General features: G+C 40.6%; 1 protein-coding gene across 11 annotated transcripts in view; it reads right to left on the reverse strand.

Annotated features, from left to right (window-relative positions):
* Positions 1-26,926, reverse strand: part of nup93 (nucleoporin 93) — a 241,711-nt gene that overhangs the window by 3,647 nt on the left and 211,138 nt on the right. For all 11 annotated transcript variants that reach the window (XM_063066763.1, XM_063066768.1, XM_063066771.1 and 8 more), the window contains 7 exons: positions 17,807-17,933; positions 16,725-16,797; positions 16,597-16,641; positions 14,259-14,375; positions 12,356-12,474; positions 9,134-9,251; positions 1,825-1,908 (listed from right to left, as the gene is read on the reverse strand). In XM_063066763.1, the coding sequence (XP_062922833.1) occupies positions 1,825-1,908; positions 9,134-9,251; positions 12,356-12,474; positions 14,259-14,375; positions 16,597-16,641; positions 16,725-16,797; positions 17,807-17,933 (683 nt within the window). The remainder of the gene's footprint in view (positions 1-1,824; positions 1,909-9,133; positions 9,252-12,355; positions 12,475-14,258; positions 14,376-16,596; positions 16,642-16,724; positions 16,798-17,806; positions 17,934-26,926) is intronic.

The following is a 26,926-nucleotide window of genomic DNA, read 5'->3' on the forward strand; positions in this document are numbered from 1 at the left end:
AAATGCAGAACGGCCACTGAATTAGCAAATTGATTTTCATCAGTTTTGGTTATTGGTAATAAGATATATTAGGAATAAAAATCTAAATGGGGTAGATGTGCAGGATCTTGTAGTATAAACAGATTCATAGGCATTAGTTTTCAGATGCAGTCTGATCTGCAAAGGCAGTTATGATTTTAATTCTAGAAGGAGTAATTGAAAATAACTAGAGAAGTTATGTTAAATTTTTAATTGAACCTTAACTGGACTACATTTAAAGTACAGTGTACATTTCTGGTTACAACATTATAATTAGGGTAAAGAGGTAGTGAAGTGTGTACAAGATTTGCAAAGATATACTTCTAACATTCAGATCAGTTTATTTTCTAGGCAGGATCAATAAAAATGATGAGACAGAATGCAGGAATAGGATCACAAACCCAGTTTCGCAATGTCAAGCTGCTGTAGCGACATAGCCCACCCCGGTCGTTCCCTTCCTCTCCTCTACTTACTACACAACACAGGAGCTGGAAAGTCCAGACATAACAGCTTCTTCTCCACTGCTATCAAACTTCTGTACCAATTCCCTTTCACACCCCCTTCCCAGTGGCACTGAAATTTTGTCGAACCATTAATTCTCTCTCTTCCATTGTGGTCACTTCAGCATTTCTTCTGCACGACTTCAATTTCACTACTATACTTAGCATTATTCTGCTGTTTTGTGCTCTTTGTTGTATTTACAGTTGGCCCTCCTTGTCTGCGAGGGATTGGTTCTGAGAACCTCCGCGGATACCAAAAAACGCGGATGCTCAAGTCCCTTATTTAACCTGTCTCAGTGCGGGTGGACTTTAGGACCCAGGGCAGCATAGGACCCGCCGCCCTCAGTGTTTCTGTTCCATTGACTTATAATACCTAATACAATGCAAATGCTATGTAAATAGTTGATATACTGTATTGTTTAGGGAATAATGACAAAAAAGTCTGTACATGTTCAGTACAGACACAACCATCGTAGCTCTTCTGGGAACGCTGATGCTGCCTCGGCATCAGCCAATGCCGATTCTCCCGTGATCTTTAAGTTCTCGAGGCTGTAGCGCTTTACATAGCCAGCCAGCCATCCCTAGCACTAACACTTTCACGAATTTCAGCTTCTTTCTGCTTTATTGTACGAATGTTCAATTTATTCTTGCCGACCTTACGGCTCACTTCGGAATGCGACATGCCACTTTTCAAAAGATCTAATATTTCTAATTTCTCGGCGAGAGTTAGCACCTTACACTCCCTCTTAGCCTTTGAGGAATTGCTTTGACCAAGTAATTGCTTTTTAGGAGCCATTTTTTCCACAGAAACAAAGTAGCCAATGAACGAGATGCGAGGCGAACAATGCTCGAACAACGAGTGTTGGAGAGAGAACTTCCGGGTTTTCCCGATTCGCGGTTGGTTGAATTCGCACATGCAGAACTCGCGGATAAGGAAGGCTGACTGTATTCTATTTCTTCACATGAACAAGGAAATTCATTGCACCCTGGAGTATGTGACAATTAACCAATCCGAATCTGAACCAATTTGTGAGTGTCAGGAAGATAGTATATTGATCATTCATCACTTTACTTATGCGAAGAGATTGGGATATTGACCCAGAGTCCTTGCATCCAAATCCAGTCCAAATTATATTGACAAAGGGATCTTTGCACCCTTATCAAATGGCATTCAGACTAGTCCTGAAATACAGTCCCTGGTTTTATTCAAATACTTCAATACAGTGACAGGCTGAAATTTTACATCACTGAAGAGGGTAAACAAGAGAATAAATGACAGTAAAGAATCACTGCTGAAGCTTCTTACCTCATCACTGAAATTTTTGAAAGCTGTCACTCTCTCCTCAACACTCTCTTGACTGAGAGGCACAAGTTTCAGTTTGTCCATGATCTAAACAGCAAAATGTAACAGGGGTTAGGAACAGCATTGTAAAAATCATTTACAATATGACCATGTATTTTTAGCTGAGAAACCTTGAGGAAGGTCCACACTATGGGGCACTGAATTAAGAAATAGTGAGCGAGTAGACCTGGCATATCAATGATACCGCATGTGAGTAAGGAACACAAACAATAAGGCTATTTTCTTCCTCAAGTCTGTTCTGTTATTCAGTGAATTGATAAATGACCTGAATGAGATCATGGTTACTGTACAGTAAAAGATGAAACAAAGATAGCAGTGTTCTTGTTATTATACAAAACAAATATGCCCAAATGCAAAGTTAAATTCCTTAACACAGATTGCAATCCATGTGGGGAGGAGAAGGTTATTGTTGCCTCAACTACTTTTTAACTGTTAGAACATAAGAAATAGGAGGAGTAGGCCATACAGCCCATCAAGCCTGCCCCGCCATTCAATAAGATCATGGCTGATCTGTCCATAAACTCAGCTCCATCTACCTGCTTTGTCCCCCATAATCCTTAATTCCCCTACTATGTAAAAACCTATCTAGCTGTTTCTTAATTATATTTAGTGAGGAAGCCTCAACTGCTTCCCTGGGCAGAGAATTCCACGGATTCACCACTCTCTGGGAAAAACAGTTTCTTCTCATCTCCCTCCTAAATCTTCTGTCCTAAATCTTCTCCCCTGAATCTTGAGGCAATGTTCCCTAGTACTAGTCTCACCTACCAATGGAAACAACTTTCCTACTTCTATCTTATCTATCCCTTTCAAAGTCTTGTATGTTTCTATAAGATCCCCTCTCATTCTTCTGAACTCCAGAGAGTATAGTCCCAGGCGACTCAATCTCTCCTCATAGGTTAACTCCTTTATCCCTGGAATCTACCTGGTAAACCTCCTCTGCACTGCCTCCAGAGCCAGCACATCCTTCCTCAAGTATGGAGACCAGAACTGCACTCAGTGCTCCAGGTACGGCTTCACCAGTACCCTGTATAGTTGCAGCACGACCTCCCTACTCTTGAATTCAATCCCTCTAGCAATGAAGGCCATCATTTTGTTTAGCTTCTTAATAACCTGTTGTACCTGCAAGCCAACTTTTTGCGATTCATGAACAAGCACTCCCAAGTCCCTCTGCACAACAGCATGCTGCAATCTTTCATCATTTAAATAACCTGCTCTTCTATTATTCCTTCCAAAGTGGATGATCTCACATCCACTCATCGGATTAGACTGTTTAAATTGATACTTCCTTTGCAGATTAACAATTATCTGTTCATATTTTATTCTAGTTTAATATGCCTCCAGTGGTTATACAAGTTATAATTATGGAAAACTCAGGAAACCTTTTTGCTCTGCATTGTGAATAAGTGTTTTCCCCTTGACTAATATGGTACTACATGCTTCAGATGAGTACTTTCTAATTAATTGACTCTTACCTATAAATTTGAATGAAATTTATATCTTCGTAGTATAAAATTAGCTGTTTTTGCTGGGCTCTGGTGCTCCTCCCCCTTCCCTTTCTTCCATGGCCTTCTGTCCTCTGTCAGATTCCCCCTTCTCCAGCCCTTTATCTTTTTCACCTAACAACTTCCTAGCTGTTTAATTCTCCCCTCTCCCACTCCCAGGCTAATCTATCACTTTGTATTTCTTCCTCCCCTCCCCCCATCCCCTTACTCTGACTTCTCTTTTTTTTAATCCAGTCCTGATGAAGGGTCTTGGCCCAAAACATCAACTGTTTACTCTTTTCCCCAGAAGCTGCCTGACCTGCTGAGTTCCTCCAGCATTTTGTGTGTTTCATGCTGGGTGCCATCTTTAGTTTCTCTCTCTTCAAGTTGTAGACCCCTGTCACTGTTCTGTTCCTGTTCTCAGTGTTCTATCGACTCTTAATAAAACAATCTTGAAACAACAGGTTTTATGCCTCGCACCTGACTTCTAAATGAACCTTGAAACAAAAACGTCAGAATCCAACAAAGTGGTTCTGTTGTCAGGAATCAGAGTTTAGGACTTGGAGGAATCATCCAAAGGGGAACTTTTAGCGCACAACAACATGTCCTCTTATGTTCCAATTTAACTGAGAGGAAAGTTCAGGCTTTGGATATCAGATGACAGCTAGGAGTGAGGAACTGCTATGTTGCAATTAAAAAAATGATCTGTTTAAAAAATGCAAGCCAGTGGAGCCACATGCAGGCCGGTAGAGCGCTGATCAAATACGCAAGTGGGTGGAACATAAAAAATTAAATACGTACAAGCAGTGGACCATGGATAAAAAAAATTAAATGAGTGCAACTCAGCGTGAAAAAAAGCTTAAATACATGCAAGCTAGCAGAGCACAGGGAAAATAATTAAATTTGGGTTGCAGGACAACCTGTTAAATTTCGAGATCGCGAACTAAGTAATAAAATGTATGCATGAATTAAGATCGAATCAAAACACTGGCCAAAGTCATGAAACCAACTACAAAATGTCCAGTTGCATGTGAATAGATAACTTAAGAGATTCAGTTCTTACCTAAATGAAACATTTGAGTTTGATAAAATTAATAAAAAGTCCAGACAAAAAAATAACAACGATGTTAAATTTATTAAAATCCAGGCAATGCTTGCTGCTGATTTAAATATAAGACTGTGTGGTCTGTTTGATCGAATGTGTGAGCAATTGAAAGAGTTAACGGGACATGTAAATTCTTTTACAAATTGAAAGAAATGCAAAACTTATGATAAACTACAAAGCAGCATGATAGAGACATTAAGAAGTCTAACGAGCAAATCTTTGTATTAATTGAATGAGTGGAAGAACAACACAGTAATTCAATCAAAGTGCATTATTTGGGGATTAGGAACAAACTGAAACAATGTAAAAAAAAAGCATAGCCACAATTTCAAGTGGGCAATCCTGCTAGTGAAAGTCTGCCTGAGGGACTGCAGCTCACATTAAACAGTCTCTGTATACAGTGACACCATCAGAACGCCAAGGATATACACGATGGACATGAAATGGACTGTACAGTTGCCACTAGCAACTCAAATGAGGATGACAGAGATGAAATAATAAGATTGACAGCTATGTCACAGCCTGCTCCAATAAAGACAAGGGAGAGAAGACACAGGACTGAAGATGACACCAGTTCCAATCAATGTATTGACAAGCTAGTGGCAGATCCATCAACTATTGCTCGATACCTGAAGGATGGCTATGCTGCAGGATAGCAAGTGCTCAGATGACCTATGACTCTTACTGAAGAACAGCTGAAAGCTTTTCAAACTTTAAAGGTGACATTGTGTATTACACCTGCATTAAGATCCCTGATAGAGGTAAACCCTTTAGCCTGTTTGTCCAGGAGAAACACATGATGGCAGTCTTAAGCCAAGAATATGGACACCAGCAGTGCCCTGCTGCTTATTACTCTGTACATTGATGGCTCCTCAGTGACCCAGAGGGGAATTCAATGCACGTTTCTGGAACTGAAGTGCTGGCTTCAGGAAGCATGGCTCCTGGTACCTCCATGTAAAAGGCAGAACTAAGAGCTTTGATTGAAGCCTGTAAATTGGCAGAGGAAAATCAGCTAATATCTACACTGATTCTTGATGTAAATTTGGAAACTTATGGAAACAAGTATTTCTTACGGCTGTAGGAAGCCCAAATAAGAATATTCAACTAGTACAAGAACTTATGGATGTTATACAACTACTGTCAGAAGTTGCCATGTTGAAGTGTAAAAGTTACTCCAAAAAGACTACAATGGAAAGCTGTGAAGATGTATTTGAGGATGAAATTCCAACAAAGGCAGCAGAAATAAAGATAGAAAAAGTACCAAGAACATATACAGTGAACCTCTGACAAATGGAATTATGAAAACTATCACAGATGAGTGTATAAAATGCTTGGAATGCTCTAACCAGGAAAAGTGGTTTCGGACAGAGACAAGTTGGAAGTTAAACAGTGATGGAGTATGGAGATATGGCACTAGTTATAGACTGGTAGCTCCAACTACTGTATGTTGCTTCCATATCTGCCACAGCAAATACACTCCCGAGGACACAATGGAGTGCAAAAAAAGACCGACAGATTCTCCCAATGGTGGTGGAATCTAAAGTTCGACAACTGTTTTAAATATGTATGACATGCCAGGAAACAAATCTTGGATCAGCAGAGAAGCTACCGCAATTAAGTACTCCATTTGGTCCATTTTTACATCTACAAGTGGATTAGATTTCTTTACCAAAGTGTCAAGGATACTCAGATTCACAAGTTTTTAAAATGGGTAGAAACTATTCCAAAAAAGGTAGACATTGCCACACACACAGCAAAACCTCTTGATCAAGAACTATATTCCTAGATGGGGATTGCCATGTCACATCGATTCAGACCAAGGAAGACATTTCACTGGGAATGCTTGTCAGGATTTATGTCAACTGATGAACATTGAACAGGCTTTCCATTATCCACATCACCCAGAGACAACAGGACATGTTGAACAAATGAATGGAACCACCCAACACCGATCGAGTATCATGAGAAAGGCGTACCATGGCCTACAGCTCTTCCAATGGTCTTGATTAGCACCAAAGCCACTCCAAACAAGAAAATTAACCTAAGAGCATTCAAGGTGGTAACAGAATGTTTTGTGTCATTGCTGGGAGCTCTTGATCTCAGAGGCTGATACACACAACATGGCAGACAGTTTAGGTAATATTTGTGTGAAATTTACTCAAGTTGTACGGTCGGCTTCTCAACAAGTTTCTGCCGCTTGGAATGATCCAACAAAAGGAGGACACACCCTGATGAAGAAACTCCATAAGGAATCACTTTGAGCTGGATGGGAAGGTCCTTACTGAGTGCTGTTAATTACCGACTTGGCAGTGAAAGTAGAAGGTAAAAGTAAGTGGATACATACCAACCACTGCAAGCGAGCTAAAGTGGTACCCAATGAGGACAACAAGCACTGCGCAGCCAGAAGACTTCAAGCAGATCAACAAGTGCGCATTATGAAGTTTATTATATTATGAGTCGTTATATTTTTGCCAATTTTCTCTACTCAGAATGTGCAGTTGAGATGACTCAATGTATAATTGTGAGTATCACATGAATTTGCAGGTGCTGTTAATGATTCTAGCTGTTGGGTATGTCAACATATACAGTTCAAAATATTCACCAATGTTAAACATTCCCGCAGATTCAGAACAAGCATGCGTCCTCTTTCGTAAGTTCATTATCAATCCAGCAATGGTAGTGTTCACACTATGCCTATGATTCATTATTCCCAAGGGAGACCTAAATATACAATGATCATGCCCCCCACATAGCTTCTTAAACTGGAACATTTATGTAATAATAATCAACATGATTTAAGGAATACCACATCTGATTCGTCTTATCCTGGGATAATTCTATATCCACATCTAATGTTCATGACAAAGCTATTAAATCTTTTCATGTGTTCATTATAAAAGCTACTTTCTTCCAGTCAAGATGGCACTGGTGAATGATTCCTTGGACGACATCTTCCAAGTAGTCAATCATTCCAGTTTTTCCACCTCTTCCGCTTATTCTTTTTATCTCAATTTTGTTTTTGAAACTGCTGGAGCCTGTGATTTACAGTCTGTAGTTTGATTGAGTGAGCTAGCACTCTGCTGTCGCTGAGAAAACTTCAGGAAAGAAATGCAAGCACAAACTACTATGAGGAGAGGATCAGAGACATGGGGCTATGGTCAACTACATTTCTCACCAAGTAAAGTGCTGAGGAAGACTGAAACATCAAGGCAAATGCGGAGGAGAGCAAGCAGCTCTTGGAAGGTTACTGGCTTGAGTCACTTCCCTCGGAGATGTTATTGAGATTCTGAGATTTATGGATTGGACCGTTGCTCATATTGACCTCTTTCAGTTCTATGTTTCTTGCGTGTTCTCGCCCTTCCTTTCTTGTTGCTGATTGGCAGGCTGGGGGTTGGGCGATCTCTTAGTTTTTATGTGAGTGAAGCAGTTGGGGTTTGCGAGTCTTTGAGTCTTTGTTTATTTTTCTTTTCATGCCAGTGGGGGGGTGGGGAAGAGAATTGATGCCTTTCTTTCAACTAGTATGGTTTTCTGTATTTATGGCGATCTGGAGAAGACAAATCTCAGAGTTTCTGTATACATATTTTGGGTAATAAAATGAACCTTTGAACGGGTTCAAAAGGTACCATACCAGTAGGCAGGGCATAGTTTATGCAATCACACTCTAAATTGTCCTAAATGGGGTAATGACTCTGGAACGTTCATTAACGATCAGAAAAATACTGCAATTCAACAAGACTCCTGTCAAATAATAAGAAATGGTCCAAGTTCATGGAACAATATGTACTTTGTATGTGGAAATGGAGTCTACACCTCTCTGCCAAGTAATTGGTTACAATCTTGCTATTTAGCATATGTTATTTTCCCTGCAATGACACATACACCTTACCTTTAACTATCCAAGTCTAGAAATAAAGGAGGTCGTTTTGCATCAGTTTATGGTGTTACAAGGCGTATATGAAAGATAAAGAATGTTGCTGCAGCCTAAGAAAGAGTCAGCAATGACACTGCTGAATTGAGAAAAGTGACAACAGACATGGGTGCAAGATGGTTCTTCAAATTTGTATGGCATTAGATCTTCTCTTAGCAGTTTGGGAGGGGGTGGGGTACATGTGCAGTTATAAGCAAGGTGTGTAGTATGTACATAACTAATAATCTGAATATTTAACTAATTTGGCTGATCATATTTTTAAACCAGCAGCTAACATACATTAATGTAATGGATGGGATTTTTTTTATTGGATTTATTCAAGTCATTGGTTAACTCGATACTGGAGTAAATTGAATGAGTACTTTCTAATTGGTTGTCTCTTATCTATAAATTTGAATGGAATTTTCCTCATCTCAGTAGTAAAAAGATAGCTATTTTATATTGGGCATCATCTTCAGCTTTTCTCTCTTCAAGTGGTAGACCTCTGTCACTGTTCTGTTCCTCTTCTTTTTGTTCTATCAACTCTTAATAAAATGATCATGAAGCAACAAGTTTTGGGCCTTGTTTCAGACTTCTATAAGAGCCTTGGATTAAACATCAGAATTCAACTCAACCACAAGAGTACATGGATCTGTCTTGAGCATGAACAGTCTTGAGATTTGTTTCTGGAAGGAATAGGATAATGCAGAGAAATAAAATTTACCACCTTTTAATGAAATGAAAGTTTAAGTAACTCACATCAATTGCTCTGTCAATATTGCCAGAATGGTACTCATCGAAGAAGGTAATTAGGTCCAGTAGAAGGTAGAAGGTGCTGTCGACTGACTTTGCAGCAGCAATTCCTTGATTGCGATATCTATCACAAAAGACAAAAGATAGTCAACAGAAATAGTACCTAAACCAGAGTGACGTGGATTTCTTTAGTTCATGGATAGCTGTGCTATCTACGCTTCTTCAAATACTTGCTTAAATCCAAATCCTTGCCCCCTCATTTCATTAATTTCCAAGTTTATCACCACTTCACCAGCCCAACCTTCCCCTTTCTCAGAATTTGGCCACCTGCTCAGAACATCTGTCCTTTAGTCACTCAAATTCTATACCCTTCTTTAGGGTTTTCGGGAGACCTATTTTAAAGTTACCATTGCCTTTTCTAATATCTCCTTTTGATTTGGAAGCTCTTTTCATCTCTGAAGAACCTTGGGAGATGAAGACAATGTTTTTAAAACAGAATCTTAGCCTTCTTAAGAGTACACTTTACTTGCCACTCTTCGAATATGTCCTGTCACTCTTGTACATGACGCGTTCACTCCATTTCAGAGATTCCAGTTAAGTCTCACCAACAATTTGTTCCACTCACAGCAGATTTCTTCCCCTATCACTAACTGCACTCAGCATGAAAAACTCATCTTTATACCTCTCTCCCACACCAGGAAATGTCTGAGGGTCCATTGCTTCTCTCTTGAACAGAAACCCAACCAGTTCTCCTCATTCAATCATTCAACAATTCCTTCAGCTCCACTCGTGTTCTCCAGATCCAAAGTGTAACATGGAAATGTGTGAGGGCCAATCTGGACCTATGTTTCTATGGGATAAATGGAACGCTTTGTTTTAGTCCTGCTGAGGCTTTGCCCCTTATCTCTTTCTCTGGTACATCGACCTTTGTACTGACACTGCCGCCTGCACTCATGCAGAACTCCACAATTATCATTGCCTTTCCTGCCGATTCCCAACCCATGTTCAATTTCACATGGCCCATCTAACTCGCAGATTTCTGCAGATGTACTGTGGAAAGCATTCTAACTGGTTATATCACCATCTGTTACGGAGATACCATTCCACAAGCTCAGAATAAGTTGTAGGAAGTTGTAAATTTAGCCGTCATGGGCAGTAGCCTCCCCAGCATCCAGGTCCCCTTTACAAGGTGATGCCTGAAAAAGGCAGCATCCATCATTAAGGATCCCCATCACTCAGGACATACCTCCTCTCATTGCTACTACCAAGCATGAACCTGAAGACACACACTCAATGTTTCAGGAACAGCTTCTTCCTCTCCTCCAATAAATAGACAATGAATCCATGAACACTACCTCAGGATTTTTTTTGTTATTATTATATACTGCAATATACTGCAGCTGCAAAGCAACAAATTTCACAACACATGCCAGTGAAATTAAAACTGATTCTGACTCCTCCCTTCCTCAATCTCAAAGAAAGTTTTGCACAACCATACACTACAAGTAGTGACTATCACAGCTATCTGGTAAGACCTCCTCCTTCCTTACCTCTCATACGGACTCCATTCTATTTCTTCACCCTCCCACCCCGCCCCCCGCAAAAGCAGCCATCTCTTTTACATCTGCTCCAATCACAAGACATCCTACACCGTTAAGGTGTCATCCTTTTTCCTGAATCACTGCTTCCCCTTGACCATGATTGACAGAACTATTGACTCAATCTCCTCTATTTCACACACCTCTGCTCTTGAGCCCTTTACCCCAGAAAGGGCTAGGATAGGCACCTCTGCTCTTCACCCGACAGGTTTTCTTTATTTAATTACCCCTCACAATTTCCTTAATCAGCAATGAGATTCTGACCTAGTACACATCTTCCTTTTAACATTCAGAAGGGACCATTTCGTTCACTGGGACCTCTTTTCTATCTCCATCCATCATTCCCCTTCTCACTGTACTTCCCCATGCAAGTGCAGGAAATGCAATACCTGCTCTTTTACTTTTCCCCTTCCTGCCATCCAGCTGAAGACATGAATCACATGCAATTTTTCCTCTCTAATGCACTATTTCGTAGTCACAATGTAACACCCCATCATTGGAGAAACCTGCGCTCAGTCTGCAATAGGTATTCCAAGCTTTGTTGCCTGGGTGAAATCTCCATTTCACTGCCATTCTCATTCTGCCTTACTCTGTCGGTGACATTTTGAGTGCAAGCTAGAGGCACAGTACCTCATCTTCTGTCTAGGCATGCTGCAGCCTTTGAGACCAGATGTAGTAAATTCAACAGGTATTTTTCTATGAGAATTTAAGTAAAAGTAGCTATTTCTATTATAGCTCTTCCATTTGTAATATTGCCTCAGGTTATCCCTCTTTCTTAACACACATGGGCGATTGGGCATTTCCTACAGCTCTGCATTTAGCAATCTTTATGTCGCTTTATTTGTATTCTCTCACTGGCCTTACTATCAGACCTACCCACCAGATAACATCACTAACCGCTGATCCCCACGGGATCCTTGGTCTCTATCCCCCCATCAGAGATTCACTTTGCCCCTCTTCATGCCTTCTCAAACTTCTGTAAGATAAAACTATTTTTTTTCCCATTCTTTCATAGTTCTGACAAATTATAGGCAATCTGAAAGGTTAACTTTGATTCTCTTTCCAGATGCTTATAGACACAGGTTGTAGCATTTTTGGACTTTGTTTCAGATTTCCAGCATAAACAGTTCAATAGGTACATGCTAATACTCTCTTATCCTCAGTGTTACTGGTGTGAATTATTTGAAAACCAGTCAATTAAAAGTAGGAAATTTACTTTTTTGGGAAATCAGAATCACCAGCTAACCTCCAAGCCAGTGCATCCATCTAATGCTTTCTACTGATTACTCAACTTGTGCTAAATCTCAGGTCTATATTATAAAAATATCCATTATTAGCAAGTTCATGTAATGTTTAAAGCTGCTCAAAATGATTAAGCCTCAAGAATTCTAGTACAATCCTCACTAATTTGCTTTGATGCAAATGACACATTTCACTGTATGTTTTAATATTTCAATGTACATGACAAATAAAGCTCAGTTCTAATCTTTAAAAAAACAAGCAATGAATTTGCAAGATAACAAAGAATATGCACAATGCATGAATAATAGATAAAATCCAGCCGTTTCCATTTATCTTAATCATGAGGAAAGGGAAAGACAAAAAATAAAGCAGGACCTGTAATTCATACCTCTCAGCTATAGAAAGTGCCATGTTTTTCAGTCGCTCTTTGTTAGACTGTGGTGCACTGATTTGTGGTATCACAGGACTCAATAATTTGTTCATCAATTCCAGGACCTTATCTGGTTTCTGCAAAAAGAATGCCACTAAAGTATTAGTCTACAGATTATCTGCATTTCTACATACTAAAAAATCACACATACAGGCAACCACACTGGGCCCTCAAAAAATATCAACTACAGTTGACAAGTATCATGATATTTGGGGATAATAGTAAAAATCTTCCTTTTGATTATTCACAATACTGTGAAGAGACAGAACAAATCTTGCAATCTTAACATTCTATGCCTAAAAATTTGTAAGTGAACCTTAAAACTTGCTCTAGAGTTTCAGACAGCAGGAATAGATTTCTAAACAGCTGCAGAAATAATTTTCTTTTAAAATCAACAGAAAAATGGATGTTCCATCAACAGCCTCCTGTTAATCTTCAATTCAGTATCATGAAAATTCTCCCCATGGCTCTATGGTGTGGTCAACATACAGAAATGGTTTCGCTTATAACAGCAGAGTTTGGACATGCACTGCTGGGACTGACAACTAATGTGACTCCATAACCCAAGTGGCTGAGTGGGAATAATTCAGAATACTGATTTCAGAGATTCCTTCTGCCCACTCCATTCCACTTTCTTGGTCTCCTCAGTGACCTTCATCCTTGCACTTTTGTGATGTGAGAAAAGAGAAGGGAGTAGAATGGTGAGTGAACAAGTTCATTTCACTTTCACCATGACACTAGACAGGAGATGAAGCGAAAGCAAATTGCAATGATTCTGTTGACTAGAGGGAGGATTTAGCCCCTGTTACATCAGCAGAATAGCAGGTGGAAGGTTGGGAACTGGATATGTGGCGAAGCACAAAATAGAGATCCACCATCTATTGATACCCTGTACTAAACCTCCAGAGGCTGTGTTATAATAATGGCACTACTGTCCGTTGGCCCCACTGTACCAAATGTAAAACATTGTTTAATTTATGTCAGGTTACAAAGGCCTACAGCAGACATATTCTTGGCAAGCCACTCAAGCAGCGTAATAAGTGCGTACATTTACCAATTCAAATTAGTGAAAAGCTCTTTAATCATTATTTATGCTACTCTAAAGTTCAGGTTCATGTATAAAACATGCAGGTTGGTTTTTATGAAGACCTTAAACCTGGAAAGGTAAAGTTAGGTTGTCACACCCATTAAAATTAGGTGTTGCTTAGGAAATTCCATTTGTAAGTTTTATAGAAACATAGAAAATAGGTGCAGGAGTAGGCCATTCGGCCCTTCGAACCTGCACCGCCATTTATTATGATCATGGCTGATCATCCAACTCAGAACCCAGCCCCAGCCTTCCCTCCATACCCCCTGATCCCCGTAGCCACAAGGGTCATATCTAACTCCCTCTTAAATATAGCCAATGAACTGGCCTCAACTGTTTCCTGTGGCAGAGAATTCCACAGATTCACCACTCTTTGTGTGAAGAAGTTTTTCCTAATCTCGGTCCTAAAAGGCTTCCCCTTTATCCTCAAACTGTGACCCCTTGTTCTGGACTTGCCCAACATCGGGAACAATCTTCCTGCATCTAGCCTGTCCAATCCCTTTAGGATTTTACACATTTCAATCAGATCCCCCCTCAATCTTCTAAATTCCAACGAGTACAAGCCCAGTTCATCCAGTCTTTCTTCATATGAAAGTCCTGCCATCCCAGGAATCAATCTGGTGAACCTTCTTTGTATACAGTATTTAGTTTAAAAATTATCAAAATAATTTTAATGAAGTTAATAAAATCTCTACCATTCCATAAATTAAACATAGTTTGGAAGAAAGTGTTAATCCACATCCCCAAGATGATGCTTAATAGTTGGTTGCTTACCTTGGCCAGATCATAGAGCTTTACAGCCTCTTCAAACAAGCCCTTACTTTCAGCTACTAATGCCACCTTATTTATTACAGCTTTCGTGTTTTCGGAAAACTTGTCAATTATGCCAGGCTGGTCAGAAGAGAACGGTTTTAGTCAAATAAATGGGATAAGCATCTTATTTTCATTGGATACTTACAAACCTTCAGTGAAATTTTCTATGCCATTCTAAGTGACAATTTATTACAAAACAGATAATGAACGGTAACCAAATAGCTAATATGGGAAATGAAAATATTGTGGTAAGTGCACCACAAAGTGCACTTTGAGAATGGGGTTAATATATACTCAGTGGCCACTTTATTAGGTACACCTGCTCATTAATGCAAATATCTAATTAGCCAATCATGTGGCAGCAACTCAATGCATAAAAGCATGTAGACATGGCCAAGGGGTTCAGTTGTTATTCAGACTAAACATCAGAATGGGGAAAAGGTAATCTAAGTGACTTTGACTGTGGGATGATTGTTGGTGCCAGATGGGGTGGTCTGAGTATCTCAGAAATTGCTGATCTCCTAGGATTTGCACACATAACATTCTCTAGGGTTTACACGGAATGGTGCAAAAAACAACAAAACATCCAGTGAGTGGTAATTTTGTGGGAAAAACACCTTGTTAATGAGAGGTTAGAGGAGAATGGCCAGACCGGTTCAAGCTGACAGGAAGGCAACAGCAAGTCCAATAACAAAGCGCTGAAATAGTGGCATGCAGAAGAGCATCTCTCAATACACAACACATCTAACATTGAAGTGGAAGGTGTACAGCAACAGAAGACCACACTGGGCTCCACTCCTGTACCTAATAAAGTGGCCACTGAGTGTACATATTGAAGAATAGTGAGCTACGCTCTCTCTTATCGCAGTGCATGGCATGATCACTTGGTACTACAATACTCTACTGAAAAAAAATGAAAATATTCATTTACCTCTTGTAAACTTTATTGATTACATGTCATAAATCTATAGCTGGAGCAGTTTAGCTCCAGAAATTGGAGGTACAGCTTACTATCCAATTAGCTTTACAGTCATTAGTTTGGATTAAACCTAATTTTTCTTTTTAATAAAAAAGTCATTTCTGCTATTGTATGCCTCTACTGCATTAATGCCATTTGAGGCCACACCCACTCTATGCCATGTCAACTTTCTCCCTCCCTCTTTCTCATTCTCTCTGACCATGTGTTTTAGATTGTGAAGAGACAGCAGCAGCACTGTATGGGGAAGGGCAGGTGGAGTGATCAGCTTGTGCAGGCATGGGTAAACAACTGGGCAAATTTGTGGGTGTGGTGAGCCTCCAATGGTTGTGACAAGTTAGTCTATTCTGCCAGTGAGAGACACATGACAGACTAATGTGACAAATTAACACTAGTAATACAAAATAGAAAGCTACTTTTCCACAAGTTTGTTTGGCATATCCATGAATCAGCTGCAACTTTTTTTTTGAAGTTCATCCTTAGGATCTCAGACTGGATTCTGAAGTTGTGCAGTTTACCAGTAAAGTGTATTAGGGAACTTTAAGAACCTCACGGGGCACTTAAAACAAAAAACTCAAACATTAGCTGTGAAGGTAAATACTGCTTTTTGAAAACTACATTGACTCCACTTTGAATTCTTTGAGATAAAATACATAAGAATATTGTTTCTTAATGAAGAGATTATTGCATCAACAATAACTATTCAAAAATAAGAAAATTTCAACCTTGATTGTCCATCAGCACACAACTGATACTATTTTCTGCAGAGCTTATCAATTCTTGCTTGTCTCCTTTGTAAGAACATGCTTCCTTCCGTGCTATTGATACTTCTAAACAGCAAGCTCAAAGTGTATCCTTTGTTAAATGGATACACGTAGCAAAAGACAGGCAAGCAGCATCCAAAGATTTTGTCTCTGATCTATGCTGTATTAGCCAATCTTGAGCTTTAACCTCAGTATGCTTTAAGGATTGTTACTTTCCTGTTGGAAGTGAGGGATAGAATGGGATTACAAAAGGGCAGTCTCTCATTGATCGGGAGTTCCCAACAACCTGGACGTTATTCTTTGGTTGCTAACATACCGGAAATGTACCTCAATGCCTACCTTTAGAGGGCAAGATGGGAGGAAAAACAACTAAGGCAATCTGGAATGAAACCTTGGGTTTGGAAGTTGCACTCACATCTGCCAAGGCACCCAATTGGTTACAGTAAAATAGTTTATGTGAACTCAGCTTCAGTGAAAAAATAGCAAGAGTGCAGTTCAAATTAAACCTCTCCAAAGGAAGAAAACACCTTCATCAAAAGCAATGATTATGGAGCCTCACCTTTCGACTGCCATCTTTCTCTAATCGTCCAAGCAGCATGTCAAACTGGAAATGAGATTTAAAAATTATTAAAAAGGCATCCAGCATGTGACATTGTCTGGCAGTATGTCTGCTAGTGTAATGCTTACCTCTCGACTTTCAATGACAAGCTCACTGACACATCGCATGAACATGTTTTCTCCTTGACTATCAGTTTCATTTCTGTAAGAGGGACATGTGAACTGTAATAAGTAGCAATCAAAATGTGGCAGCTGAATTAGAGAAAATGTACAGATTGCTTGCCTCTTTTCTCTTCTGAGAAAAGGAGGAAGCTCTGAAATGAATTTTCTTCTGGAAAAGTTTCAGATAGTGGAATTCAACTGGTTGCATTCCACACCCTGCTTTTGCAACTCAATGCATATCATTTCATTTACGTGACTCAGAAGCTTCATAGTATTTCAGCAGCAGGTCAAAATATCAACATGAACCTAAACATTCATGAAATTTGCATGCAGGAAAGTATTGCTGGAAGTTACTATATTAACTTATAATATTTATTGACAAGAATTTTACCATAAGCATCCATGTCATTTTTCATAATCATCATGAAAAGGAATAAATGATATTTTTCTGTGATCACTTCATTAAGGACATGAAGCACAAAATAGCCTTTTAAAATAAAAATACAGTGGGTTCCAGGTAATTGGGCCATCAATAAATCAGGGAGTCACTTATTTGGGAAAACTCTTAAAGTACAAAAACTAGTTGAGAATATACCCAGGATTCCGTTTGTTTATGCCATTTAATTGGGTCAGGGGACTGTTGTCAACCAGTTTCTAACTAGTGTCAGTCACATGCACTTGCATGGTCATTAGACACTACACCGTGCTTACAGCAAAGAGTTTTTGGCATCTCCAAACTTGAATGCTTGAAACCAAAATGAGCAAAATATTTCTGAGTCGTCTTATTGCTAATTGGTCGCCAACCAAGTAATAAAAGTCACTGCTATTTGAACATAAACATATACAACTGGCGCTATTTAAAAACTGTTCACCCGAGGTACTGTACAGTGTAGCATCTAATGACCACACAAGTGCACGCAACTAACACCAGTTAGAACCTGATAGGTAATAACTTCCTACCCAATTAACTGGAATCCACTGTATTCTGAAGTGTTAATAGACCCTGCATCTGTATTTACTCAGATTAAAGAAGACATTGACAATTTCACCTGAGAAAATAGAAATACTGTAGAGCTTCTCTGGGATCAGTCGGCTCAAACTTTCTGGTGTACAGCATTAGCAGACGGATGAAATTAAGGCGTCGTATTGGACGGGGATCAGCGCTGTCTTGACTCACTGTCAGAGATCACGAACTAGAATTAGTTTGTAAACAGTCAAAATGAAATTAAATTCTCCCTCACAAAAACAGATAGCATGCTAGCTCAAGAAACTTTGTTAAGTGCAAATATGCCATAAAGCACTACTTAGCTCTGGGTCTTGGGAAATCAAACACAGGATATGTCAATGTAGCCATATTGAAAGATTAAACAGGATATCATTTGTAGCTCATGTTGTTTACATCCAAGTGAATTGGATAACAATATAAAAGATCAAGATGATGTCCCAATAACTTGTGATAAAACACTATATTGTGAAATTTGAATTATAAGCAGACTATTCAATTGATGACAGTAATGAGTATTGCTGGGGAATGGAAAAGAAATGACAAGCAATGCATCCAATATTAGCATTGATTAGCTTGGAAAAGAGCACATTCAAGGCAGATTTGCTACAACTTTGCAGCAGAAAGAAGGTAGCCTTGACAAAGCTAACAATAACATGAAAATATTCTGTATGTCTTTAGAATAAACAAGGCCACTTGAACAAAGATTAAAAGCTACTTTCAACCCCAAACAGGCATTTCTCAAGATTGTACATTAAAACCAAACTCCATTTGGTCATAACATTGTACAAAATCAAGCTTAAACTGGAAAAGAACACTGTAGAGCTGCCATGTCTTGCAGCCCACAGGCAGCAAAGTGAAAACCTCCCATGAATACCTTCAATGATTACTACAGGAAGCAACTAAGGGCCATAAACCAAGCTACCCTCTTTCAACCGTTGGGATAAGACAAATGGATACATGTTCCCAAGTTAAATCCAGCACCTCCCATGAGCATTGTACACAGTATCAATATCAACAGCAACATCCACAAAATGCTGGATGAACTCAGCAAATCAGGCAGCATCTATGAATCAGAGTAATTAGTTAGGTGATTTGGGCCGAGAACCTTCAACAGGACTAGAAAAAAAGAGGGTAGTAGCCATAAGGTGGAAAGAGGAGTACTTCTAGCAGGTGAAACAGGTAAGGGGAAAGTGGGTGGTTGCAAGAAGCTGGAAGATGATAGGTGGAAAAGGTAGATGGCTGAGGAAGAAATTATCTGATAGCAGAGGGCAGTGAAGCAAAGGGAAGGAGGTGTGAAGGAGGGCAATGGGAAGATTGAGGATGGGAGAGGAGAAGGGAATGGGTGAGAGGGACACCAGAATGGGGGAAATAAAAACAAAAATGGTGGGGGGGTGGGAAGAAAGAGGGATAAGTGGTTACTGAAAGCTAGAGAAATTGATGTACATACCATCAGGTTGGAGACTACCCAAACAGAGTACGAGGTATTGCTACTAACCTGCATTTAGCCTCATAATGGCAGTAAAGGAGGCAGTGGACAGACATGTCAGTGTGGGAAAGGGAAGTTGAATTGAAATAGGAGAGGAGAAGATGGCGGCGCAACGCAGCGCGTAGTGGCCACTCTGGTAATGAATATCTGTTATCTGTCAAGTAGGGTGCCATGCACAATTCTGATTTGATGGAGGCAGACGTGAGAGCACGGAGGAACATCTGGTGAAATGCCTGTTTTGCTGACGCTGCTACTGTGTGATCCGAAATCTCCAGAGGGGAAGGCCCCGAGTCCTCGGCTTTGCTTGTTGCTCGGTGGCCAGGGCGGGGTCAAAGTGCTTGGTAGAGGATGGTGCTCGGTGCTGGAGGGCTGGTCGGAGGCTCGAAGTTTTTGGACGGACTCAGAATCCGCTGTGGTCGGGTGCTTCCAGGATGCTGCATCGGCAAGTTTGCAGCGCTGGAGGCTCATGGCAGGGAGAGTTTCTCCCTTCTACTGTCTGCGTAGATGATGGGGCTATCAGGACTTTGAGACTTTTTTTTTACCGTGCCCATGGTCTGCTCTTTATCAAATTACGGTATTGCTTTGCACTGTTATAACTATACGTTATAATTATGTGGTTTTTGTCAGTTTTAGTCTTGCTCTGTCCTGTGTTTCTGTGATATTATACTGGAGGAACATTGTATCATTTCTTAATGCATGCATTTCTAAATGACAATAAATGAGGACTGAGTGTCCTCATAATCTAATCTAATCTAATAATTGGCACTGGGAGATCCTGCCATTTAGATCAGAAGACACAAGAGCAGAATTAGGTCATTTGGTCCATCAAGTCTACTCTGTCATTCCATCATGGCAGATTTATTATCCTCCTTAACCCCATTGTCGTACCTTCTCCACATAACCTTTGATGTCCTGACTAATCAAGAACCGAACAACCTCTATGTTAAATATACCCACTAACATGGCCTTCACAGCTGTCACGTCAATCAATTCGACAGATTCACCACACTCTGGTTAAAGGAATCCCTCTCATCTTTGTTCTAAGGTTGTGCCTACTGGTCCTAGACTCCTCCACTACAGCAAATATCCTCTCCACATCCACTCTATATAGGTTTTTCAATATTTGGAAGGTTTCAATGAGATCCTCTCTCATTCTTCTGAACTCCAACAAGCACAGGCCAAAGCCATCAAATACTCCTCATACGTTAACTCCCTATTTCCTGGGATCATTCTTGTGAACCTCCTCTGGACCCTTTCCAATGCTTTCATAGTCAAGGAGCCCAAAGGTACTTACTATAATCCAAGTGTAGTTGGACCAATGCCTTACAAAGCCTCAGGATTATATCACTGCTTTTATATTCTAGTCCTCTCGAAATGAATGCTAACATTGCATTTGCCTTCCTTACCACCAAAGTACACAACCTGCAAGTTAACCTGTAGGGAATCCTGCACAAGGACTCCCAAGTCTCTTTGCACTCCTGATTTCTGAATTTTTCCCCCATCTATAAAATGGTCTATGCCTTTATTCCTTCTACCAAAGTGCGTAACCATTCACTTCCCTACAATATATTCCATCTGCCACTTCTTTGCCTATTCTCTTAATTTAAGTCCTTTTGCAGAGTCCCTGCAACACGACCTGCTACTCCACCTGTCTTTGTCTTGTCTGGCCACAAAGCCATCATCCAAATCATTGACATACAAAGTACAAAGAAGAAGCTCCAATACTGACCCATGTGGAATGCCACTAGTCACTGGCAACCAACCAGAAAAATCCCTTTTTATTCCCAATCTTTGCCCCCTGCCAATCACACAATCTTCTAAATATGCTAGTATACTTCCTGTAATACCATGGACTTTAATCTTGTTTAGGAGTCTCACGCGTGGCACCTTGTCAAAGGATTTCTGAAAATCCAATTCACTCAAAGTACATAATTGTCACCATATACTACCATGAGATTCATTTTCTTTTGGGCATACTCAGTAAATCCTAGAACCATAATAGAATCAATGAAAGACTGCTCTCAACAGGGCCGACAAACAATGTGCAAAAGGCAAAAACTGCAAATGCAAAAGAAAAAAAAGGAATAATTAAAAACTAAATAAATAAACAATAAATATCAAGAACATGAGATGAAGAGTCCTTGAAAGTGAGTCTATAATTTAAGGGAATATTACAGGGATGGGCAAGTGAAGATGAGTGAAGTTATTGCCTCTGGTTCAAGAGCATGATGGTTTAGGGGTGATAACTCTTCCTGAACCTGGTGGTGTAAGTCCAGAGTCTCCTATACCTTCGTCTTGATGGCAGCAGCACTGAGAGCATGACTTGGGAGGTGGGGGTCCCAATGATAGATGGTGCTTTCCTGCGACAGCACTCCATGTAGGCTGTGATGTAACCAGTCATCTCCACCACTCATCTGTAGAAGGTTGTCGAAGTTTTAGATGTCATGATGAATCTTTGTAAACTTCTAAGGAAGTAGAGGCACTGCTGTGCTTTCTTCATAAATGTACTTCATAATCGTGTTGTGCCAACATGATAATGAAATGTCTTCCGAAATGCTAACACCAAGGAAACTAAAGTTGGTGACCCTCTCCACTCCTGATCCCTCAGTGAGTACTACCTCATGGACCTTCGGTTTCTTCCTTCCAAAGCCAATAATCAGCTCTTTGGACTTACTGACATTGAGTAAGAGGTTGTTGCTGTGTAGGCAATAAACCAATCTCACGGCTGTGCGCCAAAGGATCATTGGGGACCTGAGTCACCCCCAACCACAAACTGTTCCAGCTGCTACCATCCGGGAAACAGTACCACAGCATAAAAGCCAGGACCAACAGGCTTCAGGACAGCTTCTTCCACCAGGTCATCAGTCTGATTAATTCATGCTGACACAACTGTATTTCTATGTTATACTGACTGCCCAGTTGTATATACCATTTATTATAAATTACTATAAATTGCACATTGCACATTTAGATGGAGACGTAACATAAGCAATTTTTACTCATGTATATGAAGGATGTAAGTAATAAAGTCAATAAAATCCATCACCACCCTCGACTGGGCCAACGACAATGGTGTCAGCAAACTTAAATATGGCATTAGAGCTGGGCTTAGCCACACAGTCACAAGTCCAAAGTGCATGGAGCAGGGGTGCTAAGTATTGCTAAGCCTTGTGATGCACCTGTGTTGATGGAGATTGTAGAGGAGATGTTGTTGCCAATCCAAATTGACTGGGGTTTGCAAGTGAGGAAATCGAGGATCCAATTGCATAAGGAGGTATGGAGGCCAAGGTCTTAAAGCTATTGATGAGTTTTCAGGGAATAATATTCTTGAATGTTGTAGTCAATAAAAAGCATCCTGATGTATACACCTTTGCTGACCAGATGTTCCAGGGTTGAGTGGAGTGGCATTTGCTGTGGAGCTGATGTGGTAGGCATAGTGAAGTGGATCCAAGCCACTTCTCTGGCAAGAGTTGATCAACAATCATCAACAATCTCTCAAAACACTTCATCACAGTGGATACAAGTGCTACTGGACAATAGTGAGAGGCAGGTTACCACGCTCTTCTAAGGCACTGGTATAATTGAAGGCTGCTTGAAGCAAGTGGATGCCTCAGACTGCTGAAGAGAGAGGTTAAAGATCTCAGTAAACACTCCAGCCAGCTGATCAGCACAGGTCTTTAGTACTTGACCAGGTACCCTGTCTGGGCCAGATGCTTTCCATGGGTTCACTGCCCTGATGGACACACTCATGTTGGCCTCAGAGATTGAAATCACATTTACTGGGGGTTATAGGATTTTATGAAGGTTCTTCCATGTTTTGGTGGTCAGTGAGCATAGAAAGCACTGAACTCATCTGGACACAAAGCCCTGTTGTCACCTATATATAATTTCACTTTGTAAGAGGTGATAGCCACAGCTGTCGCACATCCTTCATTGATTCAAGCTTATTCTGGAATTGTCACTTTGCCCATGAGATGGCTTTCTGCACATCATAGGTGAACCTCTTGTATCTTACTTGGTCACCATACCCTAATGCCTCAGAACTGGCTCTCAGCAGATTGCAGATCTCATGGTTCATCCAGAGCTTCTGGTTGTGGAAGACTATGACTGATTTTGTGGGACATCCACTATCTATTCTGCCTATTTCCTCAAAGAATTCCAACAGATCTGTCAGGCAAGGTTTCCCCTAAGAAAATCATGCTGACTTTGGCCTACTTTATCATGTGCCTCTAAGTACCCAAAAATCTAATCCTTAACAATCGACTCCTATAGCTTACCACTAACTGGCTAACTGACCTATAATTTTCTGTCTTTTGCCTCCCTCCCTTCTTAAAGAGGGGTGACATTTTCCAGTCCTTTGGAACCATTCCAGAAACTAGTTATTCTTGAAAGATCAATACTACTGCCACAAAGATATCATCAGCTACCTCTTACAGAAACCCGACGTATAGTCCATCTGGTCCAGACAAATTATCCACCTTTCAGCTTCTCAGGCACCTTCTCCTTAGCAATAGCAATATCACTCACTTCTGCCCTGTGTGCACTCAGGTTTCTGGCATACAGCTGATGTCTTCCACAGTGAAAACAGACACAAAATACTTATTCAGTTTGTCCGCCATTTCTTTGTGCCCCATTACTACCTCTCCAGCATCATGACATCTACTCTCACTTCTCCTTTACTCTTTATATATCTGAAAAACTTTTGGGGTCATAAGACATAGCAGCAGAATTAGGCCATCTGGCCCATCGAGTCTGCTCCGCCATTCAATCATGGCTGATCCTTTTCTTTCTATCTCCTCCTCAACCCCAGTTCCTGGCCTTCTCCCCGTAACCTCTGATGCCATGTCCAATCAAGAACCTATCAATCTCTGCCCTATATACACCCAATGACCTGGCCTCCACAGCTGTATGTGGCAACAAATTCCACCAATTCACCATCCTTTGACTAAAGAAATTTCTCTGAATCTCCTTTTGAAAGGGAACCCCTCTATCCTGAGGCTGTGCCCTCTTATCCTCGACTCTCTCACCATGGAAAACATCCTTTCCACATCTACTCTGCCTAGGCCTTTCAACACTCGAAAGGTTTCCGTGAGATCCCCCTTCATCCTTCTGAATTCCAGCAAGTACAGACCCGGAGCCATCAAATGTTTCTCGTAAGATAGCCCTTTCATTCCTGGAATCATCCTTGTGAACCTCATCTGCACCCTCTCCAATGCCAGCATATCTTTTCTAAGATGAGGGGCTCATGGGGGCTTTTGTAATCTCTCCTGCATTCTCCTTCCCTTTTACTTTTGCAAACTGTTGAACTGTTAAACCTATTATTTCATTTAAAAACACATTTCAACCCATCCCACTGACTACAATTTTGCTCTTTCATCCACCTATCCTTCCTCAGTCTCACTACACAGTGCATCTACTTGTATACCAACTGCCCCATCCTCAGTCTTATCACTAGTTCCCACGCCTCTACCAAATTAGTTTAAAACCTCCCCAACAGCTCTAGCAAACCTCCCCTCAAGGATATTGGTCCTCAAGTTCAGATGTAATCCATCCTTTTTGTACAGGACCCAATGATCTAGATATCTGAAATCCTGCCCTCTGTACCAATTCCTGAGCCACGCATTCATTTGCCAAATCATCCAATTCTTCTCCTCACTGGCACGTGGCACAGGCAACAATCCAGAGATTAGTATCCTGGAGGTTCTACTTTTCAACTTTCTACCTAACTCCCTATATTCCCTCTTCAGGACCTCATCCCCAGCCTTATAATGATAAGAGTGAGGGTGTACTAGTCCTGAATGATGTTGGAGTACAGCTCTTCTGTTGTTACATTTGACTGACGGTGACTTATGTATTCTCAATTTTGTTCTTGAAATCTGTCCCAGGTAAATATAATTAGATGATGGGAGATTGTCCTCAAGAGCGAAGACAGTTTATGTTTTATGTGGATTTCTTGTGACTACTGCTAAATTCAAATAAATATCAAAAATTGTCTCGTTTACAATAACCAACAGTTGAGATCAAAGCTCTATGGTCTTGCCACACCCATTAGGAAATGCTAGTGGATAATTAAACAGCTAACTCAAATAGGGAGATCCAAGAACTTCCACATCCTTAGTGCTGTCAGTGCACAGCATCAATGCCAGGCATGAGACGAAAGCATTTTCAGTTCAGTAGTGACAAATGGATGTTTCACTTCAATTCACACCCGAAGTAAGTGCCAACACAGAAGCCAGTCATCAGCTAATTTAATTCCTTTTCCAAAATATCAAGAATGGCTGAGTGCACTAGACACTACAAATGGTTAGGCTAGCAGATAACATTCCGGCTGGAGTTTTGAAGATTTGCAAAACAAACGGAATCCTTCCGCTAACTTCCACTAATGCCCCACCTTCCCCTGTACCCCATCTGTTATTTATTTTTATACACACATTCTTTCTCTCACTCTTTTTCTCCCTCTGTCCCTCTGAATAGACCCCTTGTCCATCCTCTGGTTCCTCCCCCCCACCTTGTCTTTCTCCCCAGACCTCCCATCCCATGATCCTCTCATATCCCCTTTGCCAATCACCTGTCCAGCTCTTGGCTCCATCCCTCCCCCTCCTGTCTTCTCCTATCATTTTGGATCTCCCCCTCCCCCTTTCAAATCTCTTACTCACTCTTCCTTCAGTTAGTCCTGACGAAGGGTCTCAGCCTGAAACGTCGACTGTACCTCTTCCTAGAGATGCTGCCTGGCCTGCTGCATTCACCAGCAACTTTGATGTGTGTTGCTTGAATCCTTAACCTAGCTCTTCCAATACTATCACAACGCTGACTTCTACCAATAATGTGGCAAATTACTCAGGTATACATCTTGTCCCAAAAAAAAACCCCAGAACAAATCCAGTCTGGCCAGTTCCCACTCCATTCTCAATCATCAATAGTGCAGCCACTGGAAGTTACTCTAAGAGGCTTTTAAGGCAGCGTTGCAAGTTTATCCAATCTCAGCTGCATCTTCAATTACTCTTCTTGGATAATGTTTGCTGCTGTTACAAAATTTCAATTTTATTTGCAACTCCTCAGAAAATGTAGCTGCAGTTGCCTGCATTAAGCTGTTAAGTGTTACATAACATTCCTAACCACAAGGGTCAGTCAATCATCTCAAATCATAATCACCTATTATTGAATTCAATCACATTACCTTCAACACACTGGAAGCCACCACTGATTAGAAAGTTAACTACCACTTTGGGTACAAGTTGGGTATATGTACCCAGTGACTCATTCACTGACTCTCCAAAACCATTCTGTTATCCGTTGATGAAACCATTTCACAAGTCAGTATACATGAAGGAAAGGACTCCATTTGCCCAGGTGAACAACATTCAAGCTGAGCCTCTCTCAGAATATCCAATCCAGCTTGATTGGCACTTATTCACCAACCCAAACATTAAATCCTGCAATTTGCCTGAAACCTATGTCCTCTAGCATTTGATATTTCTATCCTGTGGCATATCCAATACACAGTGCAAAACAATAACTCACCATTGGCACACTGATAACACCTATCACACCCACAGAAGGATGAGGAACAGAAGCAAGGTTCCGCTGCAAGCCACACATCACACCAACTTGGAAAATTTTACCTATTCCTTCAATATCACTGTCCACATCCTGAATCTCTCTACTAGATAGGAATAT

This window comes from Mobula hypostoma, chromosome 14 (assembly GCF_963921235.1).
Source record: "Mobula hypostoma chromosome 14, sMobHyp1.1, whole genome shotgun sequence".
In the NCBI taxonomy this organism is placed as follows: Eukaryota; Metazoa; Chordata; class Chondrichthyes; order Myliobatiformes; family Myliobatidae; genus Mobula; species Mobula hypostoma.